The sequence below is a fragment of the Durotheca rogersii genome (assembly GCF_024521655.1).
Source record: "Durotheca rogersii strain YMJ 92031201 chromosome Unknown GGS23scaffold_36, whole genome shotgun sequence".
NCBI lineage: Eukaryota > Fungi > Ascomycota > Sordariomycetes > Xylariales > Xylariaceae > Durotheca > Durotheca rogersii.
In genome coordinates this window covers 218,752-237,027 of record NW_026251267.1, presented here as the reverse complement: position 1 = coordinate 237,027, position 18,276 = coordinate 218,752, and the positions used below count along the sequence as shown (strand labels likewise).

Here is an 18,276-nt window from a genome sequence, read left to right as displayed (position 1 = left end):
TAGTCACCGTCCATTTATGTATGCATGTGCCTGAACAAGCTGGACACACCTCGTTGGACGGCGTACTGACTGCGAGTAAACCTTTTCCTCCTGGCCTTCCGGAGAAACGAGGGGCTGCAGTTAGAGTTTGGCTACTACACCTATAGGCGTTAGGGAGGGTGCTCGCAGACATACGAGACGACTCGAGACGACCTGCTCGCGTGCCCCTCGGCACCTAAGTGGCAGGGCCCCGGAACTAGCCCATGAGTCTCGGTGGATGAGGGGTCGTGTGACCAGGTGAAAACGACCGCCTGTCTAGCAGGACTTCCCCTTCGCAAAACCAGGGCGGAGGCTACGGCTCCGAGGTAGCAACAGGGGCAAGCGGCCGAAGCGTCGACGGCCGGGCCCCCGGGTTTTCCCCGTACCGGGGTCGTATGGATATGACGTAGAGCGCACGTTCGCGTAAAACAAGCTTGTCCTCACCTACATAAGACCGAGAGACGCCCATCCGCCCCTTTTTTCCTTCTTCACGCGGAGCACCGGCGGCGCGGGGCGGGAGCGGGACCGCCTCGGTTCGGAGCAGGGCGTCGGAATGCGGAGCGGGCAGTACAAGCGAGCTGGGCAACGAGATCCGATCTGCCTGTACCTACCTACCTCACTACCCAGATGCTGCAGTAGCAGGGGTGAAGGAATCACGTCCTCGTCATCCCACCCTCCACCACTCCCTCCCCCCCCTACCCTACCCTTCCCTCGATGGGGCAAGAAGGTTCGAGGGGAAGCGATGTGGGACGCAGTCAGCTAGTTGGCCTGCGCGGTTCTTTCGTCTGCCTCGCATCTCCTCCTCCTCCTCCTCCTCCTCCTCCTCCTCCTGTCTTCTTCCGCCGCCGCCGCCGCCGCCTCGAGTTCGTCCCCAACCGGGAGGGAGAACCAGGGTCGTTTAGGCCTTGGGGAGGGCGATGGGGCGGATGTGTGTTTCCAGACCGGTAAGCTGAGCTGATGCTGGGTCCCCTCCTTATTTTTGTTTTTATTTCCAGGTTTCTCTCTCTCTCTCTGTCTGTCGACAAAGCAGCAGCGCACGATGAGCGAAGGGGCCCGGACACGTGTACGCGTGTATGGGTGGATACGTCCCCTCGCGGCCTTGCTGACCTCGCTGACCTCACCGAATTTCGCTGTCGTCTATCCGCTACTGCTAGCGACGCGCGAGTGAGACGCCGACTGGCGCACGGCGGCGCTTCGCGTCGACGAGAGCCCAGCGGATGGGTCCAGAACGGGCCTTGGTTGGAGCGGGAGCGTTGTTCGTGCCCTGCCGCGCGCGCTCGACTCGACACGCATGGGTGCGTACGCGCAGCCATTGTTGGTAGGTGGCCTCAGTAGATAGCCCAGCAGGTGGGGTGCGTACGTCCCGTGTTGGCGCTGCGCCGTAGGCACGAAGGCGGCGGGCCCTGCCAGTCCAGTTGGTCTAGTCCGCCAGCTCGCGCGCGCGGAAGAGCCTGCCCGACGACGTGCCTCCTCGGCGCCCCGTGACACCTTTCACCGGTCTACACCGGTCTACACCGGTAGGTGGGATGGGTGGGATGGGGCGAGGTTTTATTCCCGAGGGTCGACCCCGACCTTACTATCCGCTGGGTAGAGCGAGCGCGCGAGCGAGCTGAGCGTCTGTTGGTTACTAGATCCCCTGCGTCCAGCTTTCCTTTTTCTTCTTACTCAGCTCGCCCCCCCTCCCCCCCTTCTCTACTAACAGCCGGAGGGGGGACCACCGGACTAGACAGGGAGCGTAAGCGTAAGACGGCAAATCGAAGCGGGAAAGGAGGGCGGCGGGGGGCGACGGTGGCTCTCAGATAAGACAGATGTCAGGTAGCTCGTCGCTCGAACGGGCCAACCGGTATCCAAACTGACACACTATCGCCGCTTGGCTAGCGCGTAGAGATACGAAGTCTTTACGCCATGGCCAGGTTGTCGGTCTCGGGGGACCGGACGGGACTCCCGCAAGGTCAGCCAAAGGAGGTGGGCGGGCTATCCATGTGCGCGGTCCGTAAGCAGTGCACGTACATGTCGGTGTGGTGGTGTTGGTCTGGGATCTCGATTACCGGAAGGCTGGAAATCTCCCCGTACGCGCTAAAGCATAGGCGGATGCTCCATGCCTATTTTACCTAGATGTAGGCGAGATCCATATTGTCCATCTGGTGCTCCATCGTCGCCCGGGCCGACGGGGGGGAGGGTGTGCGGGCTGACCTGGAGAGGTACCGAAGTACGCACAGGGCCCCGATTGGGCCTGCCACACACTCGGGTGAGAGGGTAGATTAGGTACCTACCTGTGGGTACCTAAGGTGCCGAAGGTACGCGAGTACACTGTGAGGTACTCTATACTTTAGGTATCTGCGTACCGATAGCGGCAGGTCTAGACTGGTCTCCCCCCCAACTCCTAATTTGCCTAGGAATTGCTTAGGCCGATGTAAGTGGGACCCGCCCGAAGCCGGTCGGGACCGCAGGCCAAGCAAGAGCGGTCGAGTACATTACCAGGTGCGGCGGCGAGGTGAGGTTGGGTACATGTTACCTCATGGCCAGGTAGGCTAGGTACCTTTGGATTGTACCTGTAATACAGAATACAGGTGTAAGGGTAGGTATTTATGAGTATTCATTAGATACTTACCTAGGTTAAGAGGTACCTACCCAACCAACCCCAGGGCGGGGAGGGGGGGATATTTTGGCCGAATCCGGCTTAGGCCATCGGCAGCGCTTGCCCGCCTGCCCAGATCACGCGAGGAGGGGGCTAGATGGGCGACGTCGAATCGCTGGACCGATGCGGCGTGGATCGGGGAGCCGGACGCTGCGGAACCGGAACTCGCCAACCGCCTCTCTCTCTCGAACGTGCCTAGCGCGCCAGGTGGTCGTGGCCGTGGTTGCGGGTTACGGGCTACGAGATATGCCTATGTAGAGTACCTAAGTAGGGAGGTAGACGCATGGCCCTGCGCAGGAATCTATTCCTTCCCACGCGCAGGAGTGCGTATGAGTACGGCACCAAGTAGGCGACCGGTCAGCGATCGGGCGATGCGGCTTGCGTCCTCCTACGGTAGCCCGGCACCGAAGAGCGGCGTTGCTACGCCAAGCAGGTAGCTAGCTGCGCCGCCAGCACGAAGAGCCACTGCGCGCAGGAGACGTGATGTGCGATGGCGGCGAAAAAGAAAAGGAGAAAAAAAAGAAACACACAGAGAGGGAGAAAATCAGAATAAGCCGGCGGCCTAATAGGCTACAGACGACTATACGAGAGGACGGGATCTGCGCTGCGCTCAAGTCAGCGAGGGCGCTTGGCGCGTAGGATTCCACAATCAGGCCACCGTCCCCCTTCCCCCCCAGAGCCGTGGCTTAGGGATGGGAGCGATGGGGTTGGGAAGTGAGATGAGATTGGGGCGGACGCGCACCCTGGCTAGGCCGGCTGTCGAAGACGCAGGCGAAGGATCTGGTGGTGGTCGGGGGGGGGGGGCCTGAAACGGGGAATATGCGCATGTACCGGTACAACGGCCGAGCAACCTGCGGTCTGCTGCGAGATGAAGGGTGGGGGATCTGGGGGGGATCTGGGCAGATCTCGATTGGCAAACTGGCAGCAGACACCACGTGGCGCCGAAGGAGGTATCTGCACTTCTAGAAGCCAGGTAGCGTGTACATGCCGACTGGCACACCTACTCGTAGTCGGAATAGGTACCTAACCTACCTACCTACCTACCTAGACGTATGCGCACACCAGCGCCGTATTTACCTACCTAACCTACCTACCTATGTCGGTGCACGTCGGTGCGCAGGTTGGCGGGCGAGGAAACCAGCTAGCCCACCAGACCAAGCGGCGCCAGACCCAACAGGCGCCTCGCCATCCCAAGTCAGGTACCTACCTACCTCTACCTCCGGGTAGACCTCTCTAGCATACCTCTCTCCGGCCTGTTAGGCACCTAATGTACCTAATTGCTAGTACCTAGAGGCATCCCAAGAGACACCGTAGGCACCCAAGGTAGGCGCCTTGAGGTACCGAGTGAGGGATACCCACGGAGACGGACTCTGGTCGACACTAGCAGGTGTCAGCCAGCGGACCCCTGCCTATACCGGTAGGGGTTCGCCCTCTACCTCTATCGACTACCTCCTATTGTTTCCACCTACGGTGCGACCGCGAGGGACGAGCTGAGTTGGGTTGCCCCCCCCTCCCCCCGCCTCTCTCTACCTGTAACGCTCTCTCTATCTATATCTCTCTCTCCTCTCGTCGTGGCCCGCCGCCTCAGACAAAGTCTCAACCAACTACCGTACGCGGCCCGGGTCGCTTCGGGCGATAGCATCGATTTGTCTCTGGACAACCCATCTCGCATAGATCCCGCGGCACCGGCCAGACGCAGACGCGGCGCGTTCCAGGGAACGCTGCTGTCTCGCGATGCGCGCTACGCAGGAGTGGCTATGCATGGATCGCATCATAAGTGTACGGCCATGCCGTGTACCTTGGCGTATCTGTCTATCTATGCGACATCTCGCCAGCTGTCCATGCTAGCGAAGGGGGGGTTGGATAAGATGGGCGAGAAGTCGGCGGGCCGGCCGGTCATACACCACGCCACATCACGTCCCGTGTGCGGGTTAAAGAGGCATCGAGGCGTGCCCCTTACTACATGCGAATCAGACGATCCCGTCTTGGTCTCCTGTCGCCCATCGCATAAGTTCGGGGCAGGAAGAAGAAGTATGGGGAAAAGCAAAAAGCCCCTTACTACGGCCATGTAGTAACCTTGCTAATAGGTGTCAGCAATAACCTAACCCGCCCCGTACGCGCGCGGGGACGACACAAGAACGCCATGACCTGATTTTCCCCGTCTTTCTTTTTCCGTCTCTGAAACCACCGCCCCACGACCCAGCATAAGCACACTATCTCGGGTGCCACGTTTGACACACGGGGTAGGGCGGGACACGAATTCGTGGGAGAGTGAATCAAGGGTCGATCCGGGTCTTAGATTTGTACGAGGCCGCATTGGAGGGATGAGGAGGAGAAGGCAAGTCAAAAGAAAAGCAAAAAAAGGGCTGGTGGCGACGGAGCGGTGGATATGAGCAGGCGAGACAGGTAAGACAGGTAGAAGAATAATATCAGATCCCAGGCGAACTCGGCTATCTCCACGCAGCACACGCGCTATGTAACCAAGTAATCTAAGAAACGCTCCAAAAGATACACAACGCTATAGGCGAGATCGTCGCGGGAATATCCCAACAAGAGTTAGAAAAGGAAAAGAAAAAAAAAGGTAGGGGGGAGGGGGGGGGGTAGAGGAAACCGGGTTCTCGTCATGTCAACTGACAGGCCATACAGTAGCTAAGAAGCAAAAGCAAGAAGACATGATGCTTTTCTTCCTCTCGAGATCGACGGCTTTAGCCCGTTACTATTATGCCCGACCCGGCATGCACCCCGATCCTAAAATCTCCGAAACGGTCTCCGCCTAATCGAGAGAATAGAGACAGAGAGAGACAGAGAGACAGAGAAAGGGACAGCCAACTAACTCACCGACTTGGCCCTCTTTCTCTCTTTCTCTCTTCGCTGCTAACCGCCCTTTATAGGGTACACATATTACCTATATAACACAACGGGCCCGTACTATTTCCATGCACCGATACCTACGTCAAGAGGAATAAAGGAAGAAAGAAGAGAGGGGAAAAGAAAAGAAAAGAAAAGAAAAGGGGATGGGGAGATTAGCTTCCTGACCCGAGACGGAGTTCGCTACAACCCTAACGCATCGAAACATCCCAGCTCCCCCTAAACCCGCTCCAGGATCCATACCCACAATGCTTTCTCGGTCTCGGTACCGGCCATCTGGCCATCTGCATCCATGGTATACCACCTACGTACCTACGCATGGCCTATCCTGTTATTAGGTACGAATTACGTGTTGAGACCCCGGACGACGCTGCTGCTGCTGCTGCTGCTGCCTCTGCTACGTAAGTACCTAGGTAATACCTCACCCAAGACACCCCCCGAAAAAGAGATGTCTCGCATGTAGGCATGTGGGAGATGCAAGCCACATACGTATCTAGAATTGGGGGAGGGACGGGGGGAAGAGTCCTGCTTGACACGGAAAAGAAAAAGAAAAAGTAGGGAAAAGGGAAGAGGGAAACAGGGAGAGCAGAGAGGAAACCGGCGAATCGGAAAGTGTGCATGTAGCGCCCGCTTCTGTCGGTCTGTCTGTCTGTCTTGCTTTCTCCCGTCCTTACGTTGCTACATCCCTGGCCTACCTACCTACCTAGGTTCCTATCTACCCACCTACGACACCGCACCTCCGTGCAGCAGCCGCACGGCCGGTGCCGGCATCTCGCGGCCACGGCCAGGCCAGTCCACCCCCCTTTCCCCCCTCTTCCCAAGCGGGACGGGGACGAGCCGGCGAGCGCGCCTTGGGGGCCTCGGCGGCCGGTCGCGGGAGCCAGCGGTGGCGCGGCCGGAAAGGGGGGGGGCGCGCATGCGGCTTGCCGACGGCCAGTCACTGTCGACCAGCCCGCCTGTCTGCCTGTCTGTCTGTCTGTCTGGCCTCCCTTGCCTGCTCTCTCTCTCTCTCTCTCCTTCTCGGCCAGGCAACGCGTCCCCTAGCTTCGCCTCCGCCGCCGCCCTCTGCGCTGCCCGCATCACACCCCCTTCCTACCCACCCTATCTTAGGTAGGTAGGTCTCTAACACACCCGTGGTCCTCGACGCGATTCGCTGGGCGGGTGCGGCCGCGCGTAGCACGTTCCCCCCCTCTCCCCCCCGCGCGCGCACGCACCCGAGCCGTGCCGTGCCGTGCCGTCCCGTCTGCCACGAACCTGTGGTAGGAGCGCAGCGGCAAGGAGAGAGAGGGAGGGAGGGAGGGAGGGAGGCCGCCGGGTAGAGGACGGGCGAGAGGCGGAGGGTGGTGGTACGGGATTCTTTCATATAAGAGGTAGGTAGGTACCTAGGTAGGTGTAGGTAGGTAGAGGGGGGGTTGTGTCTCCTGTGTACAGTGCCCGCGTACGCGTACGCGCCCGCGTGCGCTGGGAAAACGGAGGTGTGTGTGGGACGTGAACACATGCCGTGCATTGTAGGTATCTAAGATCGCGTAGGCGAGGCAGGCAGGCAGGCAGGTATCGAAGCAAAGCGACGGACGCGAAGCCGGCGTGGCCTCGTTGCTGGCGGGCTGGCTGTGTCTCGCTCGCCCTCCCTCTCCCGCCTACCTACATCGTTTCCTAGGCCAGGTTGCTTGCGTGGGTGGCTACCTAGGCGCTCTAGGTAGGTATTATGTCGAGGCAGGTAGTTAGATAACAGCCACATACGCCCTCCGCCTCCACCGGCGTGCCGGGCTGGCTGGCCAGGTTAGCTCGAGCTACGTCGCATACTTGCCTGTGAGCGAGATCTGTCGGCCTGCGTACATACAGGGGGGAGGGGGAGGGCGTTCGTATGCAGATCCCGCCTAGCTGCATGGAGGCGAACTGGGTTGGATTTTTTTTTATTCTCCCAAGCCCGCGCTGCGCCCCTTACCTACATCCTTACACCTCTTCTCTTCCTTGCGCAGTTATGTATTCACTCCCCCCCCTCTCTCCTCCTCTTCGTCGGTGATACACTTTCGTGCCACGGCGCAGCGCGGAACGGGATAACACGCCTGCTGCGTAGGATAAAGATAGGTGCGTGTAGGTAGGCAGGTATGCATATCAGTTGAGGAGCGACGGACGGACGGAGGCGCCTGGCTCCTGTAGCGCCGCCCTTCTCATCTGCGCCCCCCCTTGTCTCCCCGGGCCCGGCCAGCTACGTTCTACGGGCCTCTCCCCATCGACCCCTCCCTCCCTCCCTCTCGGCTCCTCCTCCTCCTGTTCGCGCTCCCGCAACCCGGACCGCCACCCAGAGGCCCTCTGCGGGCGAGCGAACGCGGGAAATGCAATCAGCCGGAACGCGCGCGCGCGCGCGCGTGCATACATCGCTGCGCCTGCCTATTGTATACGCAGCTATCCAGCTCCCCCATGCGTCGCGGATGTACGTACGGGGCACACGCGGACGGGGCCGGCAGAGCGGAAGGGGGAAAGGGGGAAAGGGGGCGCGCGCGCGCGTGGCGGCGAGTGGGCTGGCCTGGCCTGGGGCGTGACAGCCTGGGCCGCCCGCCCGCCCGCCCGCTCTCTGCTGCCTGGCGATCTGGTCCCGGGCGCGCAGCCGGCGCCGGCGTCGCAGGACTTCGCGCCAGCGCCAGCGCCACCGCGTATACGATGATGTGACGTGCGGCGTCGGCACGGAAGTAGGCTGCGCGTGCGCGCGCGCGCTGCCGGCGTCTGTGAGAGGGAGGGAGGGAGGGCAATCTCGAATCGTGTTTCGTATCGTGCCTAGCTATCATTTGCCTGCCTCGCCTCCCTACGTAGGTAGCTGCTGAGTCCGGCCAGATCCGGCCGCGAGATCCAGTCTATATCGACGCCTACGTTGACGTCTATCTCTGTTTGCATATATCTAAGTAGATGTGGATGTATAAGGGGGGCGAGGTAGGCCGGGGCGGGGGGGAGGCCAGGGACCCAGATGTGGTGGGATTGGTGGTGTAGGTCTACATAGGTATATACCTATATGCCTATACCTGGCATATATTAGTAGATATATATGGGATTATGGATGGTACCTGTTATTAATAGCCCGCATGAGAAACGCCCTGTCGGTCCTTGACTTGGACGTGTTGTGAGATATATATGAGCCTCGGGCGCCGCGACCTGCCTGTAAACCTATGTAGGTATTACCTATAATATAGTGCAGGCCTACACATTCTGGGCTATACGCACACACATACTACCTACGTATAGGGCGCCGCCGCCGTCGCAGCCGCCGCCGCAGCAGCAGCTGAAAACCGCGGATCATTTCTCATTTCAATCGAGCATGAATGAAATATCCGGTCTTGTTTTCTCCTTTCTTTTTTTTCTGCTTCGTCGGTCTCTTATTCCCGATGCCCCCCTTCTTCTCCCATCCCCTAGGTAATCTTATCCCTCACCTGCAGGATTCTCGAGCCCTGCTTGGCCCACCACGCCTAATGCTTGATTATCACCCGGCGCCCCATGGCTTCGACCGCCCACGGACTTCCTACGGCGGTGTGAGGGAGGCCGAGACTCGCGTTCTCGTTCCCCAGTCCTGTAGGTCGGCTTGCTGCCGGGTAGGCAGACGCCCAACGTAGGCGGAGGGAGGTGGGGGGCCGGGGTCGAATGGGAAAAAGGGGGGGGGGGGAAGAAACCGAAAAAAGACTCGACGGGCTTTTTCTTCTTCCCGCTGGCTTGGGCCGTTCTGTGAAGGGCGAGGGTCGTGCAAATGGCGTCGCGAGCTTTCAGACGCGGCCTGGTTGGTGGACCGGTTGGGATCTGAATGTCACTCGGCGCATGTTCCTATATAATTCGTATGCATGTCTATATATCATCTACTTACGTCTCTCTACCTGCCTGCCTGCCTGCCTGCCTACATATATACCTATATCTACCCACCTACCTACATTGCATACATTACATACATACGTATATATATGCGCAACCTGCAGGACGCCTCGCGACGCGCAGTCGCCACGGCAGGGGAGGGGGATTGGAGGGGGAGGGGAATCTAAAGAGAGGCCTTCAGCGGGAAGCGAACAAGAGAAGGACGAACGAGTATATGCCCGTGTTGGATGTGTGGAGGGTACGGCCTAGTGTAGGGTCGCAACGAAGCACTTGTGCCTGAGTAAGAGAGAACTGGGCTTCGCTAGCCCAGCTACCAGCGAGCGGGCACGATGATCTCGCACCAGGGTACAAGATTCCCGTCCCTCCATCATCGCCGTCGCCCAACGCGTGTGGGCATGCAATTGGTGCGTTCGGCCTCGGGGCCCGCGGTTCGTGCCAGCCACACGCGCGCGCGCAGGCACATCATCCGCCGAGGGGGGCCGCGAGAAGCGAGCCAGGGAGGGAGGGAGAGGGCAGACGGGGGGAAACCGGGCATGCACTACGAATAACTCACACCTACACGCTTATCTACCTACTCGACATCGTACTCTAGACGAGAGAGGCAGGGGAGGACCCGGATGGGCGGGAAGACCGGGGTAGTGAAAAGGGAAATGAACAGGAAGAACGCGAGAAAAGAAAGAAGTACATATCGTGGTGTGCAGAGGAGGGAGGGATCCGATCCGCATTCTGTATGGAGGTTAGGTTGAAAGATTCAGGGTCTCAGGAAGAAAAGGTGTCTCGCAACCTTGCCCAACCTTGGATCCCACGAGCCGATCTCTGCTGATCGAGGTTAGCTGTCCGCTCGCTTGCAACCTACCTGCCTGTCTGCCTGTCCACCTGCTACGCCCAACCTCGCCGACCTGTCCACGTCGGATCCCTTCTGTTGCTGCTGCTGCTGCTGCTGCTGCTGCTGCAACGTACCCGATACCCGTCACGATCATAGGAGGTAGGGAGGGAAGCAGGCAAGTAGATAGGTAGGTTAGTTGTTTACTTAGTGGGCAGTGAGGTGAGGCACGGCGCGGTTCCCTGCTACTACGTACGCCCAACCAAACCAGCGACCAAACGGGACGAGCTCGAGAAGTGAGAACAGAGGCTCCCGCGCTTCCCGGGGGTGGGGGACACGATGGGATGCGTCGCGCGCGGCCTGCACTCTGGGTTGGTGGGCAGGCAGGTAGGCAGGTAAGCACACGTGCCGCAGGTCCGCCATGTCGAGAGTAAGAGTCCGGGGAGGGAGAGTACGCGTAGGCGGCATGACACGGCACGGCATGGTTTGGAATATAGGTAGGTAGAATCACGTAAAACTAGTAGTAAGTAATGTGCGCGCGTGCATAGACACATACTACACACATGTGATGTACTTTCCGACCCTGGGGCGCCATATGCGGCATCGGGGTGGGAGAGAGAGCAGCAGGTCCTAGGAGGGAGGGGGGGAGGAAAGGGGTTCGAGGCAAGTTTTTGTTGTCCTCTCTTTTCTTGCCCTTTTCGTCAAATCGAGGTTGGCATGTCATCAATCTGACATGTCGCATCGCACAGCATTTCTGGTCTGTGGAGAGGGAGAGCGGCAGAGAAGGCCGCCGCGTGGGTGCTTGTGTGTGTGTGAGAGTGAGTGCGAGTGTAAGCATAGACGTGGAAGAGGGTGTGTGTAAGCATGTAGTAGGTGTTGGGGACGTCGGCCGGGGGAGGGGAGTCGAGGGCAAGCCGAGGAGAGGAGACGGCAGCAGAAAGGAACTGCACCCTGCCATCATCGTCCAGAGCGCCTCATCCGAATAGAATACACTCGATACGACCTTGAGCCCCCCGCCCCCTGCCCATGAATGTATACTGGCATACCTACGTGCCGACGTGTCCGTACTAGCTAGCCTCTGATACACCCACGCGAAAACCTGACCCGGCTCTGCTCTCTTCTCGCCCATCCCCCGTGCTCTCTCCGCCTTCTTGGAGAAGAAGTCATATGAGCACGTCCTTTTAGGCTCGAGAGCGGCGGCACGGGCCTGTGCCGTCGCGCTGCGTTAGGGACGCACAGCGCATCCGCCCACATCTCTCTCCTGCCCCACCGTCTGTCTAGGTACCCTTTTCGTCTCCCTCTAGGGTTAAAAATGGGGAGGAGGAAGAGAGGCAGAGCTGGAACAGGGGAAGGCATCCGGAAGGAGAAGATGGGAAGGCGAAAAGACAGAGAGACAGAAAGACAGGAGACCGGGAACGGATGTCGAGCTGGTATCCTTATCTCGAACCGATCATTACTACCATTGGTCCTATGGTACGAGTAAGGACATAGGTGAGGCCTCTTTTCCCACCCCGCGTCGTGTTACTACGGGCAGCGGGAAGATACGGGGGGGAGTCTCTAGGCGAGCCAAGCAATAATGTCAACGACGATAAATGAAGGCTGCCGAAGGGCGTACGAGACCAGCGATATCTCCTCTATGCGCTTCCTGACAAGCCGCCGTGTTTGTGGATGCCATGGTCGCACGCGGGTTTCCATCGTGGTGAAACCGCATGCGCTGTTCGTTTCAAGCGGATAGCCATATACCATCACGTTTGGCCGTGAACCGTGTAGGTGGCTGACTGCCTCTCTTAACCTCTTACCTCTTATCTCGCCCGTCTACCTATCTCCTGTGGACGCCAATCGCAGGGAGAGGAAAGGGATGGCAGGGAGCAGCAGGGAGCTGGAGGACCCCGGCCAGAAGTACTAAGAGGTCCCGTAAGGGAAGAAGATTATTCTGTAATTTGGGTCTCGATCAGCAGCGATCGCTCACTTGTCGCTTGTCTGATATTGCCCCGGTCAAGCCCTGTTGGCCAATCACTCTCCTAACGAATCCCTCCTCCCCTCCTCCTCCCGACATCGCCTTCTTCAGTAACTAACGATATCGTAAACTATTTTCTTTCGATATTTTATTTTTTAAGCAGGTCTAACCCGGTAAAATAAGCGTTTTTGGGTAATGGTTGTATGCTTATCTACCAGTGCTAAGACTGACAAAAATGGACTTGCGTCGTCATCGCCGGGGTGGAATGATGAATCCCTTCGAACCCCGTCCCTCTCTATCACCACCAAAAATTGTGCGCTCAAATCTCCCGCTTTTCTTGTTTTCCTCCCGCGGACCCATACCATGCGTACGTCCGCGCCTCGGGCTCGTTCTATCTCCTACACTGCTGCTCTCGTACCAATCCCCTTAGAACGACCCAAGCTCAACTCCTATATGCGACTCCTAGCTAGCACGTAGCACTTTTCACCAGGATCCCGTTAATCGAACCAGGAAGCAGTATCAGAAAGCGTACCACGACAAATAAAAATTCAAACGTAGTGAGGGGAGCCAGACGCCGAACGATGCCAAGACGTGACCTGCCGAATCCTTTTTCCCAGGTGAGGGGGGTATATACAACGAAAGCTAACGAAGTAGAGGACGAGACCGGATGGCGGGGGAAAAAAAAAAAGGTAGAATCCAGATTGGGTATATAATTAACGTAGAAGTGTATATATATATGTATTTATAGGTAGTATATATGTCGAAAAGGGTGAGAGGGAGAGATGTTAGTTGTAGGTATGGAGTTGTCGAAGGTCAGTAGGATATGGGTTTGGCTTCGCTCGAATATCGACTGGCCGATGCTGTCGATCGGAAGTCGTGCCACCACCCAGTCCGAGCTTGCAAAGGTCTCTAGGAACTGGCTGGCGGCTCGTTCTCATGCGTGTCGCCCTGTAACGTAAGCGGGAAGATTGATCTGTCGGATATCGGACATCTCAGACTCGCTCCTCCACAGTCTTCGGTCGGATAGAGCGCTGCTCCATCTGTCGTTTCCTCTCCAGCTTGGCGTAGTGAAGCCCGCATGCGTTGCACAGGGTCCTCGCGCCATCCGGCCCTCGTCGCCACTCTGGGGTATCGATCCTGTTGCAACTATGACATCGACCAGGGGGTGCGGCGCGCTACGAGCGGTGAGTGGCTCTGTATGATCACCGTGCGTTTTGATGGATGACTTACCCCTCGCCGCTTCTTGATTTCCGGCGCAAGGCCGTACGGCTTGTTCATACCTTCGCCGTACATGCTGATATCGTCATCTCCGTCGTAGGGGCCCTTGGCGCGCCCGCCTTCCCGGGCCTTCTCGGTTGCGATACTCCGCTGCACTAATTCTCGGAGGTTCTCCAGCGCGTGCTTGGCGTATTCTACGTTGCCGAGCATGCTCGAGACCTCGGACTCGCTAGGCAGCCGTTCCGGGATCGGCTGTCCGCCGTGCTGCTCCATCGCAATCTTGCCGTACGCCTCTGCAAAGTTGCAGATCGTCCTCGAAGTCCACGACAACTGCTGGATATGTTAGTCGGGAGAGCGTCGCGCCGGACAGTAGGGGAGGGGGGGCAAACCTTGCGGAGAGTATCCTGGTAGCCCCACGACTCAAAGTGTTGATTTAGAGCCGTGTTATCGAAGCGACTCCTATGCATCCCATAATCTTCGTCGCTGTGAAGCGGTGGACGAGGCTGGTCGTAGGGAGGCAGCGAAGGACCCAGGTGGTGTGGCGAGATGGGTGCCGGGGGCAGCGGGTACTGGCCTGGCGGATACGGGATCTGGGGCGGAGGGTTTGCGTGACCGCTGTTGGGCGCAGCCTCTAGAGGTTTCGTAGGGTCGCGCTGCTCCGGGAATGCGTACACAGAATTGGGCGGGCCCGGCGGTGGACCAACGTCCGGCCGCGGAGGGTAACGAAAGAATTTGTCTTCGTGCGAAGGCGGCGCTGGTCGCGGCTCGGGCGGCGGTTCCGACCTGGGCGGCGCCGAAGAGCTAAAGGGATGAGGGAGGCTGTGGGAACCGGCCAACGCCGTAGGGGTGGTTGGCGAGTAATGGCTCGGCTTAGCGCCCGAGAACACTTCTGATATGGAGGGGAGGGACTGCCGCTGGGAGGGTTCTGATTCATTAGATGTTCTCCTGCTCTCCCCGGGCGAGATCATGCCGGGCATGGCCGACGGCGGCTGGTGGTAGGCGGGAGGAAACGGCGGTTTGTGAGGGTGATATACGGGAGCCGGGTTTATCAGAGATGTGGCGGCCATGGTCGGCGCTTCGCGTGCAAGTCGCCTTGTGGGTTCCGGAAGACGCTGGCTGTAGGTATCAAGCTTGCTAGCGGAGGTGAAACCACTACGAAAGAAGGTATACTGATCAACTTTGGCTCCAAAAGACGGTTTTTTTTTTCTGCCAGACGCGCTATGGAGCTTAGCAGCTCGACTTAAGAAACGGACCTTTGCCTAGTGCCAGATTCACCCGCTTCCATAGCGGGACTACTGCCAGTCGCGATACCAATCTCTCCAACCGATCAGCTTAGAACTGCCCACGCATCGGAGATGTCGTTGGTTCCCCTCGTTGTTTGCTAGATCGATCGTAGCCGATATAAGAAAAAAAGCCGGCGTTGTTGGAGGTCTTCGGCGCTGCGCGCCTTACGGAGATGGGAGAAAGGTGAAAGGGGTGGAGGGAGAAGAGTCGACTCGGGGCAGCTTTCTGTTGGTGCCACAAAACTGCGAGGACGAGAGGACCTTCAGACTGAAGGTGACATAGAACCCACGGACTCGGGCCAGAGAAAGGTCCCGTCTATTGACCGGCACACGCACGAGTGGCGTCAGGATGTCGAAACTGTATCTTGGGACCCGAATTGATTAGAAAACTTCAGAAGCACGCAACGCAGCAAGACGGGAAAGGGATTGGTAGGAACGGCGGTGCAGAAGCTTCGTGTGTGTCTGCTCCTGGACGGCCTTGAGGACGGGAGGGGACTCCTCGTATGTTGTATATACAGACAGGACCGGACCGAACTACCACGATGAGTAGCGGCATGGGGAGGGGGGGGGGGGGTTGGTTGGGTTGTGTTCTCTTTTCTTTTTTTCTTCTTGTTCCGTTCTTCTCCTCTTCTCTTCCCTTTCACGACATTCTTAGCATTCTCACCTTTTTTTGACGTAGCCACTACAAGTGGGTCTACGATATGGTCCGAAGAGCGAACTCCGAAGGTTAGAATTTGGCTCTCGGCCCACGGGTATGTGCGTGTCGTTGTCAAGTCTGGCTGGGAACTTATGGACCGTCCCGAATCGCCAACGGTAAGCGACGAGGTATCTTTTCGCGTCAGGTGACGGGAAATCGTCGAGTGAGCTGGCAGCACGTCCGAAAGCGCCGCGCTACGCAGACGAGAATAGGTAACGTGTATATGGACGGAGGGACGGGAAGATGGGTAGAGAGGTGGGATGGGTTGGATGGATGTATATGTATGTATGGGTATGGTATAAGTGTATATATGTATGTATGTAGGTCGGTAGGATCTCAACCAAAATCGTGGGCCGGAATAGAGCGCGGACGAACCAAGATATTTGATCGTAGATATGCTGGGGGGTCAACCTTCGGGACCTCGTGACGCTTAGATGGACTAGATGAGGAAAGGGGAGAGGAAGAAAAGAGAGAGAGAGAAGAAAGAAAGAAAAAAAAGAAGACCCAGAAGCACAGTGACGAAAACGCGGGCGATGCATTGTATTAAGAGGTTATGGAAAACAAGCACAGCAGATTGATGGGACCAGGACCGATACAGGCCTGTATCTTTTTTTTTCCCTTCCTAATTTCATGGCTATGATGGTATGATGTACCATACATAGCGCGGTCTAGCGATTTGCAGTGCTTCGTGAATGGGCAAATATGCCCCAAGAAGGGACCTGTACATAGGGAACGGGCACCCTTGTCCACCAATTTATCGCATGTATCTACAGCAGTACCGTACATTACCATGCAGCATGTACAGTGACTACGGTACGGAGACTTTAACCTGGGTCACTCGAGGTGGGGGAAACGGGGGACGAAAAGGAATCAGGACAAGGGTGCGAATCTCACAAGGCAGGGTTCGCAGCCAGTCAGTTGGTACAGCGGTCTCCGTCCACGGTCGTGACAGAATCCTGGGGAGCGCGAGAAGAGGACAGCGAGCGCAGAGAGATTTGCCCGCGATTGGTGCACGCACTACCTTTGCCCTGTCCCGCCATGCCCTCCCCACCCTCTCGTTGAGAAGTAGTAAGAGTACATAGTCGTTGTAGTGGCAGTGGCGGCGGCGGCAGCAGGGACAGCATCGCTGTCACTATCGTCATCGTCATGTCCGGGGCTTTTTGTCCAGCCAGCCTGGCAGGGCCCCCTTCCCTCAGCCGTCGCACGCCTGCAACGTCCACTGGGCAAACATGATCATCGCTACTTTTGGCGAGTTGGTAGATGCTAACAGGGCAGAAGAAAGAGAGGGGGGGAGGGGAGGGAGAGAAGGAGAAGAAAGAGAGAGAGAGAGAGAGAGAGAGAGAGGCAGGACGGCGCTACCCTGCACGACTGCGAGCAAGGTCCACGACGGTGATGAGGACAGCCGGGTATGATCGCCTGGGAGTAGTGAGATGACGATCTCTTTTGTTTCTCAGGCGTACATGTATGTATGTATAGTACCAGTTAGTTAGCCCCAGTCGCATGGGACTTCTGGGCGAATCTGAGCGCGAACGGATCGCTCCCGATGCCCAAGACTTGGGTACGGTACAGCAGCCATACCTCGCACTAACTTTGTAGAGGGAATGACGAGTCTCCGAAACCTGTCAGGTCACGCCATTATCCTCACAGCGAAATAAGGTGGCACCACTTTTTGGGGATCCAGGGCTGTTACATAGTAGACGGTGAGAGTTACAGGCCCTGGGTGGCGATAGACCCCATCGACTAGCATCGTTGCCAACCCTTTGGCAGCTCAGATCGAAGATGAGATGGCGGTAGGGTGACCGGGGGAATGGGGAGGGGTGGGTGGGAAGGGGTCCCGCATACCGGGAGTTCCTGATTGGGGGGGAGGGTTGAGGGTACCATTCGGTGCGCTCGAAGAACATCGTCCTCGATTTGACGATCTCTCGGCTCCAATCCCCAGTCCGCAATCCGCGATCCAGATGGCGGATGACTGACCGATGGGCGGCCAGGCGGACGGACTCGCCCCCCTTCCCTCCCCTTCCCCAATCCCTACCCAAGGCGACAGAGAGGACAGAGGGATTATCCGCGGACAGAGACGGCGCACGGCTGGTGTCGCTTCTGTTGACTGGTGTCCTCCTGAAAACATCGGGTTCCCCTAGGTATGTAGACGCACCGACCCAGGGCCACTAGGGCTGGGCTAGTACATAGACGAAAAGGCATGTAGGTAAGCCAGATATCTGCGAGCTGGTTGGCCGGTCTGGCCGGGAGGATGGGATCGTATGTAGGCCTGTATGTGTCGTTGTATGTGATGTAGACAGGCACACGTAGGCACGGATCGGTGGGTGTATGTATTCGCAGAGGCCCAGGCCGAACGGGCAACGTACCTACGCTCTCGTCCTTGGGCGCGGCGGCGAGCAAATCTGCGGGTATCCTATCAGCAGAAGTGCCAGGTCTCATATGGGGCGGCAGGCGAACATCATTGCTGCTTTGGCGCCGTGAGATTTCAGCGACCGGGGTGAAAATGGGACCGGATGGATTGGGGTTCGAGGTTACGAGAGGAGAGAAGCAGAGCAGGGTGACAAGAGACAGGAAGAGAACATGGCGAGCATGTGTGCTGCATGGGTCCACGCGCGGGTGGATCCATTGTCCCAGGGGGGAGGAGGAGGAGGAGGGAGAGGGAGGTACCCAGTATCTTCGGTACAGATACGTGTATATAGTACATCGCACGGATGGGCGAGACGCAGGCGGGCGTGGGTGTACAGTATACCGACGTGCCGACCCGCACTAACCGGATGCGGGCAATGTAACCAGTCCGGGCGGGCAGCCCATGGGCTAGGTGCCTTATGTACAGTGCAGAGTGGGACACACGTACCGAGGTACGCAGCTTAGATTGCATAGGAGGGTCCGCTGGTGGATGCAGATGGATCTCATTGAAAAGAGGTG

At 58.0% G+C, this 18,276-nt stretch overlaps 4 protein-coding genes across 4 annotated transcripts; 1 reads left to right on the top strand and 3 right to left on the bottom strand.

Annotated features, from left to right (window-relative positions):
- Positions 1–5,624: 5,624 nt before the first annotated feature.
- On the bottom strand, positions 5,625–6,181 carry GGS23DRAFT_339771 (uncharacterized protein). Its single transcript, XM_051513023.1, has one exon. The coding sequence runs from the start codon at positions 6,142–6,144 to the stop codon at positions 5,848–5,850; it is 297 nt and encodes a 98-aa protein (XP_051367866.1). The 5' UTR covers positions 6,145–6,181; the 3' UTR covers positions 5,625–5,847.
- Positions 6,182–8,246: 2,065 nt separating this feature from the next.
- GGS23DRAFT_587180 (uncharacterized protein) lies at positions 8,247–9,442 on the top strand. Its single transcript, XM_051517473.1, has one exon. The coding sequence runs from the start codon at positions 8,839–8,841 to the stop codon at positions 9,124–9,126; it is 288 nt and encodes a 95-aa protein (XP_051367865.1). The 5' UTR covers positions 8,247–8,838; the 3' UTR covers positions 9,127–9,442.
- A 1,094-nt stretch (positions 9,443–10,536) lies between these two features.
- Positions 10,537–11,258, bottom strand: GGS23DRAFT_339758 (uncharacterized protein). Its single transcript, XM_051513022.1, has one exon. It carries the CDS (start codon positions 11,158–11,160, stop codon positions 10,717–10,719), a length of 444 nt encoding a protein of 147 aa, XP_051367864.1. The 5' UTR covers positions 11,161–11,258; the 3' UTR covers positions 10,537–10,716.
- Positions 11,259–12,786: 1,528 nt separating this feature from the next.
- On the bottom strand, positions 12,787–14,441 carry GGS23DRAFT_616568 (uncharacterized protein; the record flags this gene model as incomplete). The annotated part of the gene is made up of 3 exons (XM_051520796.1): positions 12,787–13,331; positions 13,387–13,704; positions 13,764–14,441. 3 exons carry the CDS (start codon positions 14,439–14,441, stop codon positions 13,149–13,151), a joined length of 1,179 nt encoding a protein of 392 aa, XP_051367863.1. The 3' UTR covers positions 12,787–13,148.
- Between the last annotated feature and the right edge of the window lie 3,835 nt (positions 14,442–18,276).

Bases quoted from the DNA above. Each gene is read 5' to 3' on its own strand.
- GGS23DRAFT_587180 (XM_051517473.1), top strand. From the start codon at position 8,839: ATGAAATATCCGGTCTTGTTTTCTCCTTTCTTTTTTTTCTGCTTCGTC.
- GGS23DRAFT_339771 (XM_051513023.1), bottom strand. From the start codon at position 6,144: ATGCACACTTTCCGATTCGCCGGTTTCCTCTCTGCTCTCCCTGTTTCC.
- GGS23DRAFT_339758 (XM_051513022.1), bottom strand. From the start codon at position 11,160: ATGATGGCAGGGTGCAGTTCCTTTCTGCTGCCGTCTCCTCTCCTCGGC.